Source organism: Gossypium hirsutum, chromosome D05 (assembly GCF_007990345.1).
Source record: "Gossypium hirsutum isolate 1008001.06 chromosome D05, Gossypium_hirsutum_v2.1, whole genome shotgun sequence".
NCBI classification, from domain to species: Eukaryota; Viridiplantae; Streptophyta; class Magnoliopsida; order Malvales; family Malvaceae; genus Gossypium; species Gossypium hirsutum.
The window spans coordinates 4,681,707-4,699,399 of NC_053441.1; the positions used below are offsets into that span (position 1 = coordinate 4,681,707).

At 34.4% G+C, this 17,693-nt stretch overlaps 1 protein-coding gene across 1 annotated transcript; it reads left to right on the top strand.

The window, feature by feature from the left end:
• The first annotated feature begins 436 nt into the window (after positions 1–436).
• Positions 437–2,410, top strand: LOC107906869 (vesicle-associated membrane protein 711). Its single transcript, XM_016833999.2, has 4 exons — positions 437–1,055; positions 1,460–1,650; positions 1,758–1,921; positions 2,068–2,410. Exons 1-4 carry the CDS (start codon positions 839–841, stop codon positions 2,153–2,155), a joined length of 660 nt encoding a protein of 219 aa, XP_016689488.2. The 5' UTR covers positions 437–838; the 3' UTR covers positions 2,156–2,410.
• The last annotated feature ends 15,283 nt before the right edge of the window (positions 2,411–17,693 follow it).

The following is a 17,693-nucleotide window of genomic DNA, read 5'->3' on the forward strand; positions in this document are numbered from 1 at the left end:
CATTAAAGTATATTTGGGTTTAGTATATTCTGAATTTAAGTTTGTTCTTAATTCGAATTATTTGCTAGCAAACCTCTTTATATTATATAAGAAGCAAGAGTTAAATTTCAAATAATTTCATCTTCACTTCTACTTATATATAAAAAGGAAAGAACAAATCATTTTATAAGAGACACAAAATTTAAGGATTTGTTCATGTTTTAAAATATTTTATATATGCCGCTTTAATTGAAATACTAAACTGGAGATAAAAAAATTTTGATGTTCTAAATTCAAGTGTTATGATTTTTGTATTTATTTTAGATTTAAATTGTCTTTTTTTTTTATAGATTTATACAAAAAATAGAAAAACAAAAATGCACTCATAAAAATATTTGTTATTTTTTAAATAAAAATATTTTAAAGATATTTCTCAATTTAATTGTTTGTGAAAAAAGATCATAGTGGAGAAAGAGCCAACGTGCGTTCCTTCCTTCTAAAAGAGAGGCGAATTACTCTGGCAGTCTCCTTTCCCCCCTGTCCCGTCTTCTTACCTCATTGCCAAAAGTTTCCAGCTTTCATAATTCCATCAACTTTCTAGTTTCTAATACTAATTCTTTGATTACTTTATGTTTCTAATATCAGCTTATTAATTGGACTACAAAGTTAAAATGAGAAATTAGATGGGAGCGTTATTGTTTTTCATTTTCTTGAATGATCTGTAATTTCCTTCAGCTTCTATCAATTTAATCAATTCACAATCCATTATTCTTGGTTGAAAAAGGAGTTCTCCGATCGTGAGGAGAAAAGGTACTGTGTTTTGGATACGTTGGTCGAAGCGATCTGCAGAAGAAGTCAGATGGCGATACTCTACGCTCTGGTTGCTCGTGGATCGGTGGTGCTGGCGGAGTTCACGGCGGCTTCAACAAACGCGAGCGCCATCGCCAGGCAAATTCTAGAGAAAACATCAGGAGACAACGACATTAACGTTTCGTATTCCCAAGATCGATACATCTTCCACGTCAAACGCACCGATGGACTCACCGTTCTTTGTATGGCCGACGAAAGTGCCGGAAGTAAGTACATTACCTTTTCTTTTTTCTGAAAGCGAACTTATATTTGGCTAACGCGACATGCTTATATTTCAATTTCAATTGCTTTGTTAAGTGTTGTCGATTTGTTCCCGATTAAAGGGAAATTGGACATAAAATTAAGCGATTGAGAGAAAGAAAAGTAGAAGTTTTATGCTTGGTTGGCACTCAAGGGTTCCATTAAAAAGTTCAAATGTGCAATTTCAATTCAAGAATGGGGAAATGAATTTTGAGGGAATATTTTAACAAATCGAGAATTCATGGTTAGAATATCCTTTTGGTTTGCAATTACTTTGTGATCTCTTCTTTGTAAAAAACTCTTCTTGTCCAGTGCTGAAGATGATATATATTCTTGGTCATGGTGGATGTGTCTATGGCATCTTTTGCAGGGCGAATTCCTTTTGCATTTCTTGAAGACATGCATCAGAGATTTGTCAGGACTTACGGCGGAGCTGTTCTTTCAGCTCTTCCCTATGGCATGAACGATGAGTTTTCAAGGGTTTTGAGCCAGCAAATGGAATATTACTCGAATGATCCTAATGCTGACAGGATAAATCGTTTAAAAGGTGAAATGAGTCAGGTAATGCTTCTAATTAAGTCATTAATTCTATTATTCTAAATCGTCTAGCTTCTCATTTGATGGTCCGGGCAGTCAACTTGCTATTGTTATTTCTTGTACCATGATAGGTGCGAAATGTTATGATAGAGAATATTGACAAAGTTTTAGAGAGAGGTGATCGCTTAGAATTGTTGGTTGATAAAACTGCTAATATGCAAGGAAATACCTTTCGCTTCAGAAAGCAAGCGCGCCGTTTTAAAAACACAGTGTGGTGGAGAAATGTCAGGCTTACGTACGCTTTTCGAACTTTAACCCTACTTTGTGTGTTTACATGTCTTGCATTGAGTATGGAAGTCTTAATTTGCTGCTTGAAATACATAATAGAGGGTAGGATAGATGAATCCATCACTTACTACTCAGTTGCTTTGAATATTGCAGGGTTGCGCTCATAATAATCCTCCTAATTGTTGCTTATATCGTGACTGCGTTTGTTTGCAAGGGGCCCACGTTACCATCCTGTGTCTAAAACGAGGTCAACAGCTTGAGATTCGAACACGTTCCGCATCCCGGTGCTTCTTTTTTCCATTTGTCTCCGTTTTTGTTTGCTTGTTTCTAATCTGCTTGGGGGATATATGTGGGATGTTTCTGTTTCAATTTCCTCTGCAACGAGTCGTATTTACGTTTGTTCATTGAACTTGAAGCTGGTTGGTTTTTGTATTTTGACGAAAGTGACTTGATGACTCGTATTTATTCAAGATTATAAATTTTCTTTTGGGTGAAAGTTGTTTTTGCTATATTCATTGCCACTGGTATTTAGTTATGCAAACTGCAGTTAATTGATGCTCAAGTTATTCATGCATGTTTATGGATATCACAGTCTCTTCAAATTATGCGCTTTGGTTGTTCATCCTAACCATCATAGGAACTCAACCAAAATGGCATATTCTTGAAATTGTATTCTACAATGGGACTGATATTAAGGATGTAACACCTCTTAGTCTCACGGGGTAAATATGGCATATAACATTTAGCCAGACAGACCGCCCATCAGGCTAGGGCGTTACCAAATGATTCAAAATTTTTTGACTCAATTTTTATTTTGAAATTTGTGATAAAAGATCTACCTTTTTGTTGAAAGTCATTATTTTTCTTTCATTTTGTAACACATCCTTAAAGAAAACAATAGGAATTGTAAAAAAAAGATCTATTATCCAACATTGCTCAATTTTGGGATAATTACATAAGTTGAGAACAAAACGAATCTATAAGCCACTTGTCAAAATAGTCATGCATGGTGCAGTCCCCTTCAATTGATTCTTCTTCTATCATCAAACGCCTGAGAAAGAAAAGTAACAGAGTAAGTTCATTTGAACTTAGTGAGTTCCAAAAATAGACGCAAATAATTTACAAAAATAGCGCTAATCAACAAGCATCAATAACCATAAGAAAAATAAACTTATTTGTGAGACTTTGTCGTATAGACACAATACATCAATAATGTCATCTAAAGCTCACTAGCGGAAACACTTTGCCAATTTAAATATAGCACACAATACACAGACGTTTACTGTTCGTCAAATCATGCGTATCTCTCACAATCATGCATGTTTACAAATGATCCTTCCTTGTGTCAGCCTTGGACCCATAATTAAGAATTTAGAATCACAAATCAGTCATATTCATATTCATATCATCCTTGTTAAGTTGAACATGTGTTCTCCTACAAGGCCGAGCCATGATCTGTCAATCCAATTTGCAATATAATTGCCCTACCAGAGGCATCACAAACAAATTTTCTTTCCATATTTTCACACATCACAGTTTATTTGGTATTGGGCTTGTGCAACAAGGAGAGTGTTTTTACATCGGTAATGATTATACTCTGTAACAACTCGATTTTTCAGTGGTGTCCGAAACAGTGGTTTCGAAGCTACCAAATCTGGCGAGTAAGTTCGTAAATACTATTATCTAATATTTATGAATTAAATATGGTTTTTTTTAAAAAGTCTTTAATTTGGTAATTTGTGTTTTATAATGATTTATTAAGTCAAGTGATTTTAGAAAGTGAGGTATCGGGACCTCGTTTTTATAAATCGAGCCGTAAATATTTTTATAAATATTTACGGAGTGTCATTAAGGTAGTATTAAAGTTTCGTTGAAAAATTTTAACGTTTCGATAGCTAATTAATTAAAAAGGACTCAATTAAAAAAGGTGTAAAACTTGCCAATTATAAGAATTAAGTTATTAAAAGGTTTAATTAATAAATAAGGAAGGACTTAAGGAATAAATAAACCTAAATGAAGAGTTGAGGCGGCATATGAAAGAAAAAAATAATAAAATAAAGCCTTTAATGGTAAAATTGTAATTTTTAGGAAATTAAAATGAAACAAATTGAATTTAAAGATTTCTAGACAATTATCTTCTAATTTTCGGCGAAAAATAGACATAGAAGAGAGCTTAAGCTAGTTTTTGCTTCATATCAAGATCTCGTAGATACTCGTGAAAAAGGAAAATAGCAAAATAGTTCCTAAACTACAATTACTACAATTCAATCCAGGTAAGTTCGTACTGTTAAAAAATTTAATATTTTGTATAAATTGATGAATGATATTATTTATTTATTCTATTTTTGGAATTGAATTATTGTTGGAATTATAATATTGAATTGGATTTTGGTTTAAATGGAACGAAATTTGAGTACATTCATATTTTAGTGTATGATTGTATTGGAAGGAAACAACGGCATTTTTCCCAAGTAAATCGAGGTTCAACATTTGTTATGAACTCTCGTGTTTTACTTTCTGTTAAGCTCTTATGAGCTTCTGTTCAACTCTTATGAGTTTTTGTTTAGCTCTTACGAGCTTCTGTTCAGCTTTCAAGCTTCTACTCAACTCTTATGAGTTTCTATTTAGCTCTTACGAGCTTCTGTTTAGCTTTCGAGCTTCAGTTCAACTCTTATAAGTTTTTGTTTAGATCTTACGAGCTTCTGTTCAGCTCTTATGAGATTCTGTTCAGCTCTTACGAGCTTCTGTTGGTGTATTCAGGAAGACTAGCTCTTATGAGCTTCTGTTAACGATGTACTATTATCCGTAAGTTGTTCTTCGAATGGAAAAATTTCGGTAAGGTGATTTATCTAATGAATTTTAAAGACATGTTATTCATTTTTATATTGATTTGAAAATAGATGTATTTATTAATAGAATAAGTTGTTCTTCGAATGGAAAAATTTCGGTAAGGTGATTTATCTAATGAATTTTAAAGACATGTTATTCATTTTTATATTGATTTGAAAATAGATGTATTTATTAATAGAAGTTATGTATGACAGGAAATTGTCAGTGAATGACAGGGGATTGACATGAATGATTTTATTTATTTGACTTGTTATAGTAGGTTCAGTAAGATTTTTGTTTAAACCGTCGAACTTACTAAGCTTCATTAAGCTTATTTGTATTGTTTCATGTTTTTGTAGATTTTCAGAAAGTTGGATGATCGGATCAGCACTCAAGTCATACTATCCAGCTTATCTCGGTAGTTTTTTAAAACATTAAATACGGTTTATATGGCATGTATAGGCTTTTATTTTATTTTGATCAAAATTTAGCTTATATAAATATTATGAATAATATTTTGTTTAGATAACCAACATACATATTGATATGAAATTAAGGTATGAGTGTGATGCTAGTATAAGTGATATATATATGTATATAATTGAGCTAAAGTGAACTTTGATAACTTGATTAGATAGGTTAATTAGGTAAGTTTGGATACTTGATTGACATGTTTTAAGTTGTCATATAAGGTGCCTAAGGGCATTTTGGTTGTAGCTGGTGATAATACATGTTTAAGACATAATTTTAACTTGTGTTGAAGGCATTGTTATGGCTTGTTGATGTGCAATTTGTTGAGGCTAGGTTGGTGTCAATTTGGGTGAGATATGTAGCTTAGAAAATGTGTAACAGCCTGATTTTCACAAGTGTCGGAAACAGTGGTTCGAGACCACCAAATCTGACAAGTAAGCTCGTAAAGTTTATTATTTAGTATTTACGAGTTCAATGTGGTTTTAGAAATATTTTTGAATTGGCAATTTAAGTTTACAATGAATTATTAGGCTCGAGTAACAAAATCTTAGGTCAATTGGTTTTAGAAAATAAGGTATCGATACCTTGTTTCTATAAATCGAGTCGTAAATATTTTTATAAATATTTTCGGAGTGTCATTAAGGTAGTAGTAAAGTTTCGCTAGAAAATTTTAACGTTTTGATAGTTAATTAACTAAAAAGGACTAAATTGAAAAAGATACAAAACTTATTAATTAAGAGAAATAGTGATTAAATGGCTTAAATGGTAAATGATGGAGGACTTAAAGGACAAATATACACACATGGAATGGCTGTGGCGGCAGAAGTTTGAAAATAATAATAAAATAATGTGAATTAATGGTAAAATGGTAATTTTGTGAAATTAAACTTACAAATTGAAATTTTATGAGTTTCTAGACATTTTCTTCTCTAATTATCAGCCAAAAACACCATAGGAGAACCCTTGAGCTGGTTTTTCATATTTTTACTTCAAGTGAGTCAAATTCTTGCCCTTTTCTTGAAATTTTTATGTTTTTTTGAGACTTTTACAATTAGGTCCAACTAACTATTTCATTAGTTTTTGATTTTATTAGAAAATTTGAAAGTTACCATTGATGAATGCTGAATATTTTTGATGAAATAAAATGGATTTAGAGCTTTAATTTTGTTGTATGATGATTTTACATAGTAATTTTGTAAGATATTGATTTTAGGACCATATTGTGAAAATGTTAAATATTAGGGTTTGGTATTAGTTTTTTGTTTATTAAGGGCTGTATGATAGCCTAGAATATTTAGATAAATTATCAATTGAGAAAAATTAGTTCATTTGATAGACTAACTAATTAAGGGACTAAATTTTAAAAGTTGTAAATGTTAGGGTAATTGTGTAAATTTGAAAAATTGAGGGGTATTAATGTTGAAGTGAATTTGGACTGAAATATATGCTAGTGAATGAGTAATTTTATATTTTAGATCAAGAGCCCGTAGATACTGGTGAAAAAGGAAAATTAGTAGAATAGTCCCTGAATTTCTTCAAATATTACAATTCAATCCAGGTAAGTTTGTACGGTTAAAATTAAATATTTATATTGATTTGATGAATGGTATTATGTGTTTATTATATTGTTGAAAACAAAATATTGTTAAACTTATAAATTTGAATTGAATATTCGAATTGAATGGAACATAAGATTTGAGTATATTCGGCATTCGGAAAATTGACGACATTAGGGGAAAATGACAGAAAACTACCCAAGTAAATCGAGGTTCAACATTTGTTGCGAACTTTCGTGTTTACTTTCCGTTTAGCTTTCACAAACTTCTATTTAACTCATATGAGTTTCCATTCAGCTCATTGAGCTTCTGTTTAACCCTTCTTGGTTTTTGTTCAGCTCTTACAAGCTTTCGTTCAACCCTTATGGGTTTCTGTTTAGCTCTCATGAGCTTTTGTTCAGCCTTCGGGTTTCTGAAAATGATGTACTCTTATTCGTAAGCCGTTTTTCGATTTGGGAAGATTCGATAAGTGATTATGTAATTGAAATTTGAAAGACATATTGTTTGTTATTGATATTGATCTGAAATAAGTGTATTCATCGATTGAAATTGTGATTGCCAGGAAGTTTATATTGAATGAATTTATTTAATTAATGTGTTATAGTAGGTTCGCTAAGATTTATGTTTAACCCATCGAACTTACTAAGCTTCATTTGTAACACCCCTTACCCGAGACCGTTTCCGGAGTCGAGCACGAGGCATTACTTAGCTTATCTTACCAATTCGGAGCATAAAAACTAGGTTTGAAAATTTATTTCATTATTCGCAGCAAATCTGTCCAATCGCGCAGCAGTTACTAAATTAATTATAACTTGAGCTACAGAACTCGAAATTTAATTCCGTAAATTTTACCTGAAAATAGACTCATATATCTACTCACCATAAAATTTTTAGAATTTTTGGTTCAGCAAATTAGTACATTTTATTAGTTAAATTCTCCCCTGTTTCACCACCTGACTGCCCTGACCTCTAGTCACTAAAAATAAGTTTTCTCACTGTAGGATTTTCATATGAAGTTCTTACTTGTTTCTACAGAAAATAGATTCATTAAGAAATCTAAGCATGTAAATTTCAACTCATAACCATTTTTGTACAATTTGTAATTACTTTCTAAACTCAGAACAGGGGACTCCAAAAACAGTTCTGACCCTATCTTACTAAAATTCACATATCTTAAAATATAAATTTCCTTTTTCTACACCGTTATTTTTCCATGAAAATAGACTCAACAAGATTTAATTCCATATATCATTCACCCTATAATTAATTTTATACTATCTTGGGTGATTTTTCAAATTCACGTCACTGTGCTGCCTGAATTCTGTTTCTTTGCAAAATTTTATCCTTTCATGATTTCCATGCATAATTTATCACCTAATCTTTCATAACAACAAACACCTTCATCCTTAATCATTTTAATAACCATACATCATCAAATACTTACACATCACTCATTAGCAAAATCATCATTACAAACATACAAAATAACTAAATCCCTATATATGCCATAACTCAAACGTGTTTCGATATAAAATACCGAGCAGTTGTAGTTGATAGTGTGGACGATCTCCGACTTCTTTAGGATCCTTGAAGTAGCTTTGCAATACTATAAGAGAAAGAGAAATAAAAGAAGTAAGCATAAAGCTTAGTAAGTTTACTAGCAAATAAATAACAATATTTAACTTAAATAATTAAACTCAATGTCTATATCTCTAGTTTACTCTTTAGTTAATCTCATACTAGTTCTCTTACTTGTTTACTTAGAATACTTGTGTGCATAACTTACTCAATCCTTGCTGCATCGTTGAACATCAATTGATAGTATAATAAGTTCTTAAGTCTTACAACTTACCTGAGCTTGCCATTTATGCTTTAAACTGAACTTTCATGAACATGATTCGTTTACAAGCCCATTGAGCTACATTGGAATAATAAGGATACTCGGGTCTCTTCTGATAATAACATGCCAAAGCCATGTCCCAGACATGGTCTTACATGGGATGTTCTTGTGATGGTGCCCATGCCATGTCCCAGACATGGTCTTATAGGGACCTCTCATCTCGGTGCCAACGCCATGTCCCAGACATGGTCTTACATGGGACCTCTCGTCTCGGTGCCCATGCCATGTCCCAGACATGGTCTTACAGGGGACCTCTCATGATCTTAAGGATGCCAATGCCATGTCCCAGACATGGTCTTACATGGGATCTCTTTACCCAAATGTCATGACATTCGTATCCAGTACCATCCTTATGTATCAACGGGACTTTTAAATTTTAATTCTCTATCATTTCATGCTTGGATCATCATCAAATAAATTCATAAAATAAATTCATAATTGCTGTAAATTAACAGCATTAATAATAAATATTGAAATATTGCATTTATTTACCGTAAACTTACCTCGGTACCAATTATAGCCAAATTCACCAACTTAGTCTTCAACTTTATTCTTCCCTTTGTCTAACCTCGAGTTTCGTACTTCTTGATCTAAAATAGTAAATTTAACTTATTTAATAATCACATTCATCAAAACAGCCCTCGACTCTAACTTTTTCAAAATTACAATTTTGCCCCTAAACTTTTACATAATTACATTTTGCCCCAAGGCTCGGAAATTAAACTTCATCTCTTATTCTTATGTTTTATAACATTATGAACATTTTTCCCTTCTATGGCAACATCAAATTCCCACTCTAACATGTACTTATGAACATTAGGTATTTTTACCGATTATGTCGTTTTACTCGTTTTCACTTAAAATCGCTTAGCAAAAGTTGTTTAACATAATTTCTAGCTTCAAATTCTATCATAAAACATCAAAATAAACACTTTTCACCTATGGGTATTTTTCCAAATATAAACCCTAGGTTAAATTATTGCTAGAATAAGCTAAATTAAGCTACCGGGATCTCAAAAACGTAAAGAACATTAAAAACGGGGCTTGGGATCACTTACTATGGAGCTTGGAAGCTTGAAAACCCTAACTATGGCTTCCCCCCTTGCTGATTTCGTTCATATGAAGAAGATGATGATTTTTGCCATCTTTTTCCCTTTTAATTCATTTTAATTACTAGATTACCAAATTGCCCCTAACTTAAAAATTTTCTATTTCACTTATCTCATGTCCATTTTTGTCTACCAAGTTACCAATGGTATAATTACCATATAAGGACCTCCAATTTAAAGTTTCATAACAATTGGACACCTCTAACATGTAGAACTCAACTTTTGCACTTTCTACAATTTAGTCCTTTTGACTAAATTGAGTGCCCAAACGTCGAAATTTTCGAACGAAATTTTCAAAAAATCATTTTGTGAAATTCTAGACCATAAAAATATAAGAAAAATAAAATTTTTCTCATCGGATTTGTGGTTCCGAAACCACTGTTCCGATAACCTCAAATTTGGGCCATTACAACTCTCCCCCCTTTTTAGGATTTTCGTCCTCGAAAATCTTACCAGTAAAGAGATTCGGGTATTGTTTCCTCATTGTCTCTTCCGGTTCCCATGTTGCTTCCTCAATCCCATGCTTTTGCCATAGCACTTTCACCAGATTTACCTTTTTGTTTCTAAGCTCCTTTGTTTCTCGTGCTAATACTTTAACCGGTTCTTCATTATAAGTCATATCCGGCTGAATTTCTACTTCTGTTGGAGTAATAACATGTGAAGGATCTGATCGATACCGTCGTAGCATAGATACATGAAATACATTATGAATTTTGTCGAGTTCCGGTGGTAAAGCCAATCGGTAAGCAACTGGTCCAATTCTTTCTATAATCTCATATGGTCCGATAAATCTTGGACTCAATTTACCCTTTCGACCGAACCGGAGAACTTTCTTCCAAGGAGACACTTTTAAGAATACTTTATCACCCACCTGAAATTCAATCTCCCTTCGTTTAAGATCGGCGTATGACTTTTGACGATCGGAAGCTGCTTTTAAACTATCCCGAATCAGTCTTACTTTTTCTTCTGTTTCCCGAATCAAATCAACCCCGTGTATCTTCTTTTCACTGAGCTCTGTCCAATATAATGGTGTTCTACATTTTCTACCATACAAAGCTTCATACGGAGCCATTTTAATACTGGACTGATAACTGTTATTATAAGCAAATTCAATCAAAGGTAGATACCTTTCCCAATTACCTTGAAACTCTAATGCACAACATCGGAGCATATCTTCCAATACCTGAATTACACGCTCAGATTGGCCATCTGTCTGAGGATGAAATGCAATACTGAAATACAACTGAGTACCCAAAGCTTCTTGCAATTTGTTCCAGAAACGAGACGTAAATCGGGGATCTCTGTCTGATATAATGGAGACAGGCCCTCCATGTAGTCTAACAATCTCAGATATATACAATCCAGCCAATTTATCTAAAGAATAATCCATACATACTGGGATAAAGTGCGCGGACTTTGTCAATCGATCGACAATTACCCAAATGGCATCTTTCTTCCTCGGAGATAACGGTAACCCAGATACAAAATCCATAGTGATTCTTTCCCATTTCCATTCCAGTATAGTGATTGGCTGAAGCAATCCCGAAGGTACCTGATGTTCAGCCTTAACCTGCTGACATACTAAACATCTTGATACAAACTCAGAGATATCACGTTTCATACTCGGCCACCAATACATCTTTTTCAAGTCATTATACATTTTATTACCTCCCGGATGTACGGACATAATACCACTGTGTGCTTCGTGTAAAATCTTCTGTACAAGTTCTGAATTCTTCGGTACACATACGCTGCCTCTGAATAATAAACAACCATCAGTTCCAATCTGAAATTCTGAATCATTACCTGACTCACAATGCACCCGTTTAGCCTGTAATTTCTCATCATTCCTCTGAGCTTCACATATTTGTTGACGAAATGTCGATTTAGCTCTCAATTCAGCTATGATTGAACCATCATTAGACAGTGACAACCGGGTATTCATAGCTCGTAAAGCAAATAGAGATTTTCGGTTCAAAGCATCAGCTACCACGTTAGCCTTACCCGGATGGTAATCAATAACCAAATCATAATCCTTTATCAATTCAAGCCACCTGCGTTGTCTCAAATTCAAATCTTTCTGTGTCATCAAATATTTCAAGCTTTTGTGATCAGTATAAATATGACACTTTTCACCATACAAATAATGCCGCCATATTTTCAATGCAAATACAATAGCAGCTAGCTCGAGATCATGTACCGGGTAGTTTCTTTCATGTGGCTTAAGTTGTCTTGAAGCATAGGCTATTACTTTATCTTCTTGCATCAAGACACAACCCAAACCATTTAATGATGCATCACTATAAATAATAAATTCCTTACCCGATTCAGGCTGTACCAACACAGGTGCTTTCGTTAACAACTCCTTCAATCGGTCGAAACTTTGCTGGCATTTTTCTGTCCATTCAAATTTAACATCTTTCTGTAATAAACGGGTCATTGGAGAAGCTATCATAGAAAACCCTTGTCAAATCTCCGATAATAACCAGCTAAACCCAAGAAACTTCTAACTTCAGATACATTCTTCGGTGGACTCCAATTGACAATAGCTGAAATTTTACTCGGATCTACCCTGATGCCTTCTGCGGATACAATATGTCCGAGAAAACCTACCTCTCGAAGCCAAAATTCACATTTACTGAATTTAGCATAAAGTTTCTTTTCACGCAGAATTTGCAACACTATTTTCAAATGTTCTGCATGCTCAGTTTCATCCTGAGAATAAACTAAAATGTCATCAATAAAAACTACTACAAACCTATCTAGATACGGTCTGAATATCCGGTTCAACAAATCCATGAATACTGCAGGTGCATTAGTCAACCCAAACGGCATAACCAGAAACTCATAATGCCCATACCTGGTTCTGAAAGCTGTCTTTGGCACATCTGGCTCTTTTACCCGTAACTGATAATAACCCGATCGGAGATCAATCTTTGAAAATACTGTGGCACCTTTCAGTTGATCAAATAAGTCATCAATTCGAGGCAATGGGTACTTATTCTTTATAGTTACCTTATTAAGCTGCCGATAGTCAATACACAATCTCAAAGACCCGTCTTTCTTTTTCACAAATAGAACTGGAGCACCCCAAGGTGAATGACTCGGACGAACAAAACCTCTGTCAACAAGTTCCTGTAACTGTGCCTTTAACTCTTTTAATTCTGTAGGAGCCATACGATACGGAGCTATGGAAATTGGGGCAGTTCCCGGAATCAGATCTATAGAAAATTCCACTTCTCTTTCTGGTGGCAACCCTGGTAACTCCTCTGGAAATACATCAGAAAATTCACATACAACTGGCACTGCCTGTATCTTTGACTCAGATACCTTAGTGTCCAACACATACGCCAAATAAACATCATACCCTTTTCTAACACACCTCTGAGCTGTCATAACTGAAATCATATCGGATAATCCCTTTGTCTGATTAGATTTAACCCAAAGTAATTCTCCATTCTGGCATTTCAACACAACATATTTTTGTCTACAGTTTACTACTGCATCATGCTGAGTTAACCAATCCATGCCCAATATCACATCAAACTCATCAAAAGGCAATAACATCAAGTCAACCGGGAAACAAATACCTTTTACCATTAGTGGACAATTTTTACAAACTTTATCCACTATCACAAACTGGCCCAGGGGGTTCGAGACTTTAACCATAAATTCAGTAGGTTCAACAGACAAATTTTTAACAAATGCTAATTTTGTGCATATATATGAATGTGTAGAGCCAGGATCAATTAATGCAATAACAGTAGTATCATAGAGAGAAAATGTACCCGCAATTACATCAGGAGAGGACGCCTCTTCACGAGCTCAAATAGCATATGATCTTGCAGGTGCTCTAACATCTGATCTAACCGCTGAATCTTTGAATGCACCCCTATTACTTGCCCCCACTCCTGGGTTTCTCTGCGGTCTACCTCTGGTAGGAGCATTACCTGATCTCGCACTCGTTATTTCTTCTCTTTTAGTTGTTTCAGGACAATCCCGAATAAAGTGATCGGATGCTCCACATCTAAAACAAACATTTTCACCTGCTCTACACTCTCCGGGGTGGCGTCTCCCACATTGAGGACATTCCGGTCTAGGAGGTCGAGTACTGCCAGTACTTGCAACTGTAGTGGTTTGAGCTCTAAAACCCTCGAATCTTCTACTTCTGCTTCGGCCAGAATATATATGTGGAAAATGTGATCCGCTAGAGAGCTCCCTAGGCCTCTTAGATGTAGACTGAAATGATTTACTCATTTGCCTCTTCTTTGTATCCTGCGCTCCAGCTTCAGCTTTGCTCTTCTCTTTTTCTTTTAACAAGTCTTCTACTTTACAAGCTCTTTCTACCAGAACAACAAACTCTCTGATTTCCAATACACCCACTGATAGTCGGATGTCATCATTAAGCCCATCTTCAAATCTCTTGCACATGTTGGCTTCGGTGGATACAAATTCCCGAGCATACTTACTAAGTCTGACAAATTCGCGTTCATATTCAGTCACGGACATCTTACCTTGTTTTAGCTCAAGAAACTCCTTCTTTTTCTGCTCTGTAAATCTCTGGCTGATGTACTTCTTTCGAAACTCCTCCTGAAAGAAATCCCAAGTAACCCTCTCACTCGGTACGATAGACACGAGAGTCTTCCACCAATGATAAGCGGAATCTCTGAGAAGTGAGACCACACACTTCATACATTCTTCCGGTGTACAAGATAATTCTTCAAAAACCCTGATGGTATTCTCAAGCCAGAATTCTGCTTTTTCTGCATCGTCATCTTTGGTAGCCCGAAATTCTTCAGCCCCTTGCTTCCTAATCTTATCAACAGGTGGTCTCTCCCTGATAAATATACCTGCAGCTAAGGAAGCTACATGGGGAACCTGTGAATCTTGAGGGGGTGGAGGTCTTACAGCCGGATTCGTACGAACGAACTCGGCAAACCAATCAGTCATGGCTTGGAAGAAGGCTTCTCTAGCTCCTCCTCCCTGTCTATCTGATGCAGGTCTTTCACTAACATTAACATCTGATGGCACCATCCCTTCTGCAGGAATAGGCGCATTACTCTCTACTTCATCTGTACTAGCTCGTTCAGGATCCATAACTATAAAAGAAAACATTTTAAAATCGTCAGGAGTCGTCACACTATCAAAATATATAAGTATGGCATGTATAGGTAGACTCTTATTCTTACTGAGTATTTCCGAGAACCGACTAAACCTGGCTTTGATACCAATAAAATGTAACACCCCTTACCCGAGACCGTTTTCGGAGTCGAGCACGAGGCATTACTTAGCTTATCTTACCAATTCGGAGCATAAAAACTAGGTTTGAAAATTTATTTCATTATTCGCAGCAAATCTGTCCAATCGCGCAGCAGTTACTAAATTAATTATAAATTGAGCTACAGAACTCGAAATTTAATTCCGTAAATTTTACCTGAAACTAGACTCATATATCTACTCACCATAAAATTTTTAGAATTTTTGGTTCAGAAAATTAGTACATTTTATTAGTTAAATTCTCCCCTGTTTCACCACCTGACTGCCCTGACCTCTAGTCACTAAAAATAAGTTTTCTCACTGTAGGATTTTCATATGAAGTTCTTACTTGTTTCTACAGAAAATAGACTCATTAAGAAATCTAAGCATGTAAATTTCAACTCATAACCATTTTTGTACAATTTGTAATTATTTTCTAAACTCAGAACAGGGGACTCCAAAAACAGTTCTGACCCTATCTTACTAAAATTCACATATCTTAAAATATAAATTTCCTTTTTCTACACCATTATTTTTCCATGAAAATAGACTCAACAAGCTTTAATTCCATATATCATTCACCCTCTAATTCATTTTATACTATCTTGGGTGATTTTTCAAATTCACATTACTGTGCTGCCTGAATTCTGTTTCTTTGCAAAATTTTATCCTTTCATGATTTCCATGCATAATTTATCACCTAATCTTTCATAACAACAAACACCTTCATCCTTAATCATTTTAATAACCATACATCATCAAATACTTACACATCACTCATTAGCAAAATCATCATTACAAACATACAAAATAACTAAATCCCTATACATGCCATAACTCAAACGTGTTTCGATATAAAATACCGAGCAGTTGTAGTTGATAGTGTGGACGATCTCCGACTTCTTTAGGATCCTTGAAGTAGCTTTGCAATACTATAAGAGAAAGAGAAATAAAAGAAGTAAGCATAAAGCTTAGTAAGTTTACTAGCAAATAAATAACAATATTTAACTTAAATAATTAAACTCAATGTCTATATCTCTAGTTTACTCTTTAGTTAATCTCATACTAGTTCTCTTACTTGTTTACTTAGAATACTTGTGTGCATAACTTACTCAATCCTTGCTGCATCGTTGAACATCAATTGATAGTATAATAAGTTCTTAAGTCTTACAACTTACCTGAGCTTGCCATTTATGCTTTAAACTGAACTTTCATGAACATGATTCGTTTACAAGCCCGTTGAGCTACATTGGAATAATAAGGATACTCGGGTCTCTTCTGATAATAACATGCCAAAGCCATGTCCCAGACATGGTCTTACATGGGATGTTCTCGTGATGGTGCCCATGCCATGTCCCAGACATGGTCTTATAGGGGACCTCTCATCTCGGTGCCAACGCCATGTCCCAAACATGGTCTTACATGGGACCTCTCGTCTCGGTGCCCATGCCATGTCCCAGACATGGTCTTACAGGGGACCTCTCATGATCTTAAGGATGCCAATGCCATGTCCCAGACATGGTCTTACATGGGATCTCTTTACCCAAATGTCATGACATTCGTATCCAGTACCATTCTTATGTATCAACGGGACTTTTAAATTTTAATTCTCTATCATTTCATGCTTGGATCATCATAAAATAAATTCATAAAATAAATTCATAATTGCTGGAAATTAATAGCATTAATAATAAATATTGAAATATTGCATTTATTTACCGTAAACTTACCTCGGTACCAATTATAGCCAAATTCACCAACTTAGTCTTCAACTTTATTCTTCCCTTTGTCTAACCTCGAGTTTCGTACTTCTTGATCTAAAATAGTAAATTTAACTTATTTAATAATCACATTCATCAAAACAGCCCTCGACTCTAACTTTTTCAAAATTACAATTTTGCCCCTAAACTTTTACATAATTACATTTTTGCCCCAAGGCTCGGAAATTAAACTTCATCTCTTATTCTTATGTTTTATAACATTCTGAACATTTTTCCCTTCTATGGCAACATCAAATTCCCACTCTAACATGTACTTATGAACATTAGGTATTTTTACCGATTATGTCGTTTTACTCGTTTTCACTTAAAATCGCTTAGCAAAAGTTGTTTAACATAATTTCTAGCTTCATATTCTATCATAAAACATCAAAATAAACACTTTTCACCTATGGGTATTTTTCCAAATATAAACCCTAGGTTAAATTATTGCTAGAATAAGCTAAATTAAGCTACCGGGATCTCAAAAACGTAAAGAACATTAAAAACGGGGCTTGGGATCACTTACTATGGAGCTTGGAAGCTTGAAAACCCTAACTATGGCTTCCCCCCTTGCTGATTTCGTTCATATGAAGAAGATGATGATTTTTGCCATCTTTTTCCCTTTTAATTCATTTTAATTACTAGATTACCAAATTGCCTCTAACTTAAAAATTTTCTATTTCACTTATCTCATGTCCATTTTTGTCTACCAAGTTACCAATGGTATAATTACCATATAAGGACCTCCAATTTAAAGTTTCATAACAATTGGACACCTCTAACATGTAGAACTCAACTTTTGCACTTTTTACAATTTAGTCCTTTTGACTAAATTGAGTGCCCAAACGTCGAAATTTTCGAACGAAATTTTCAAAAAATCATTTTGTGAAATTGTAGA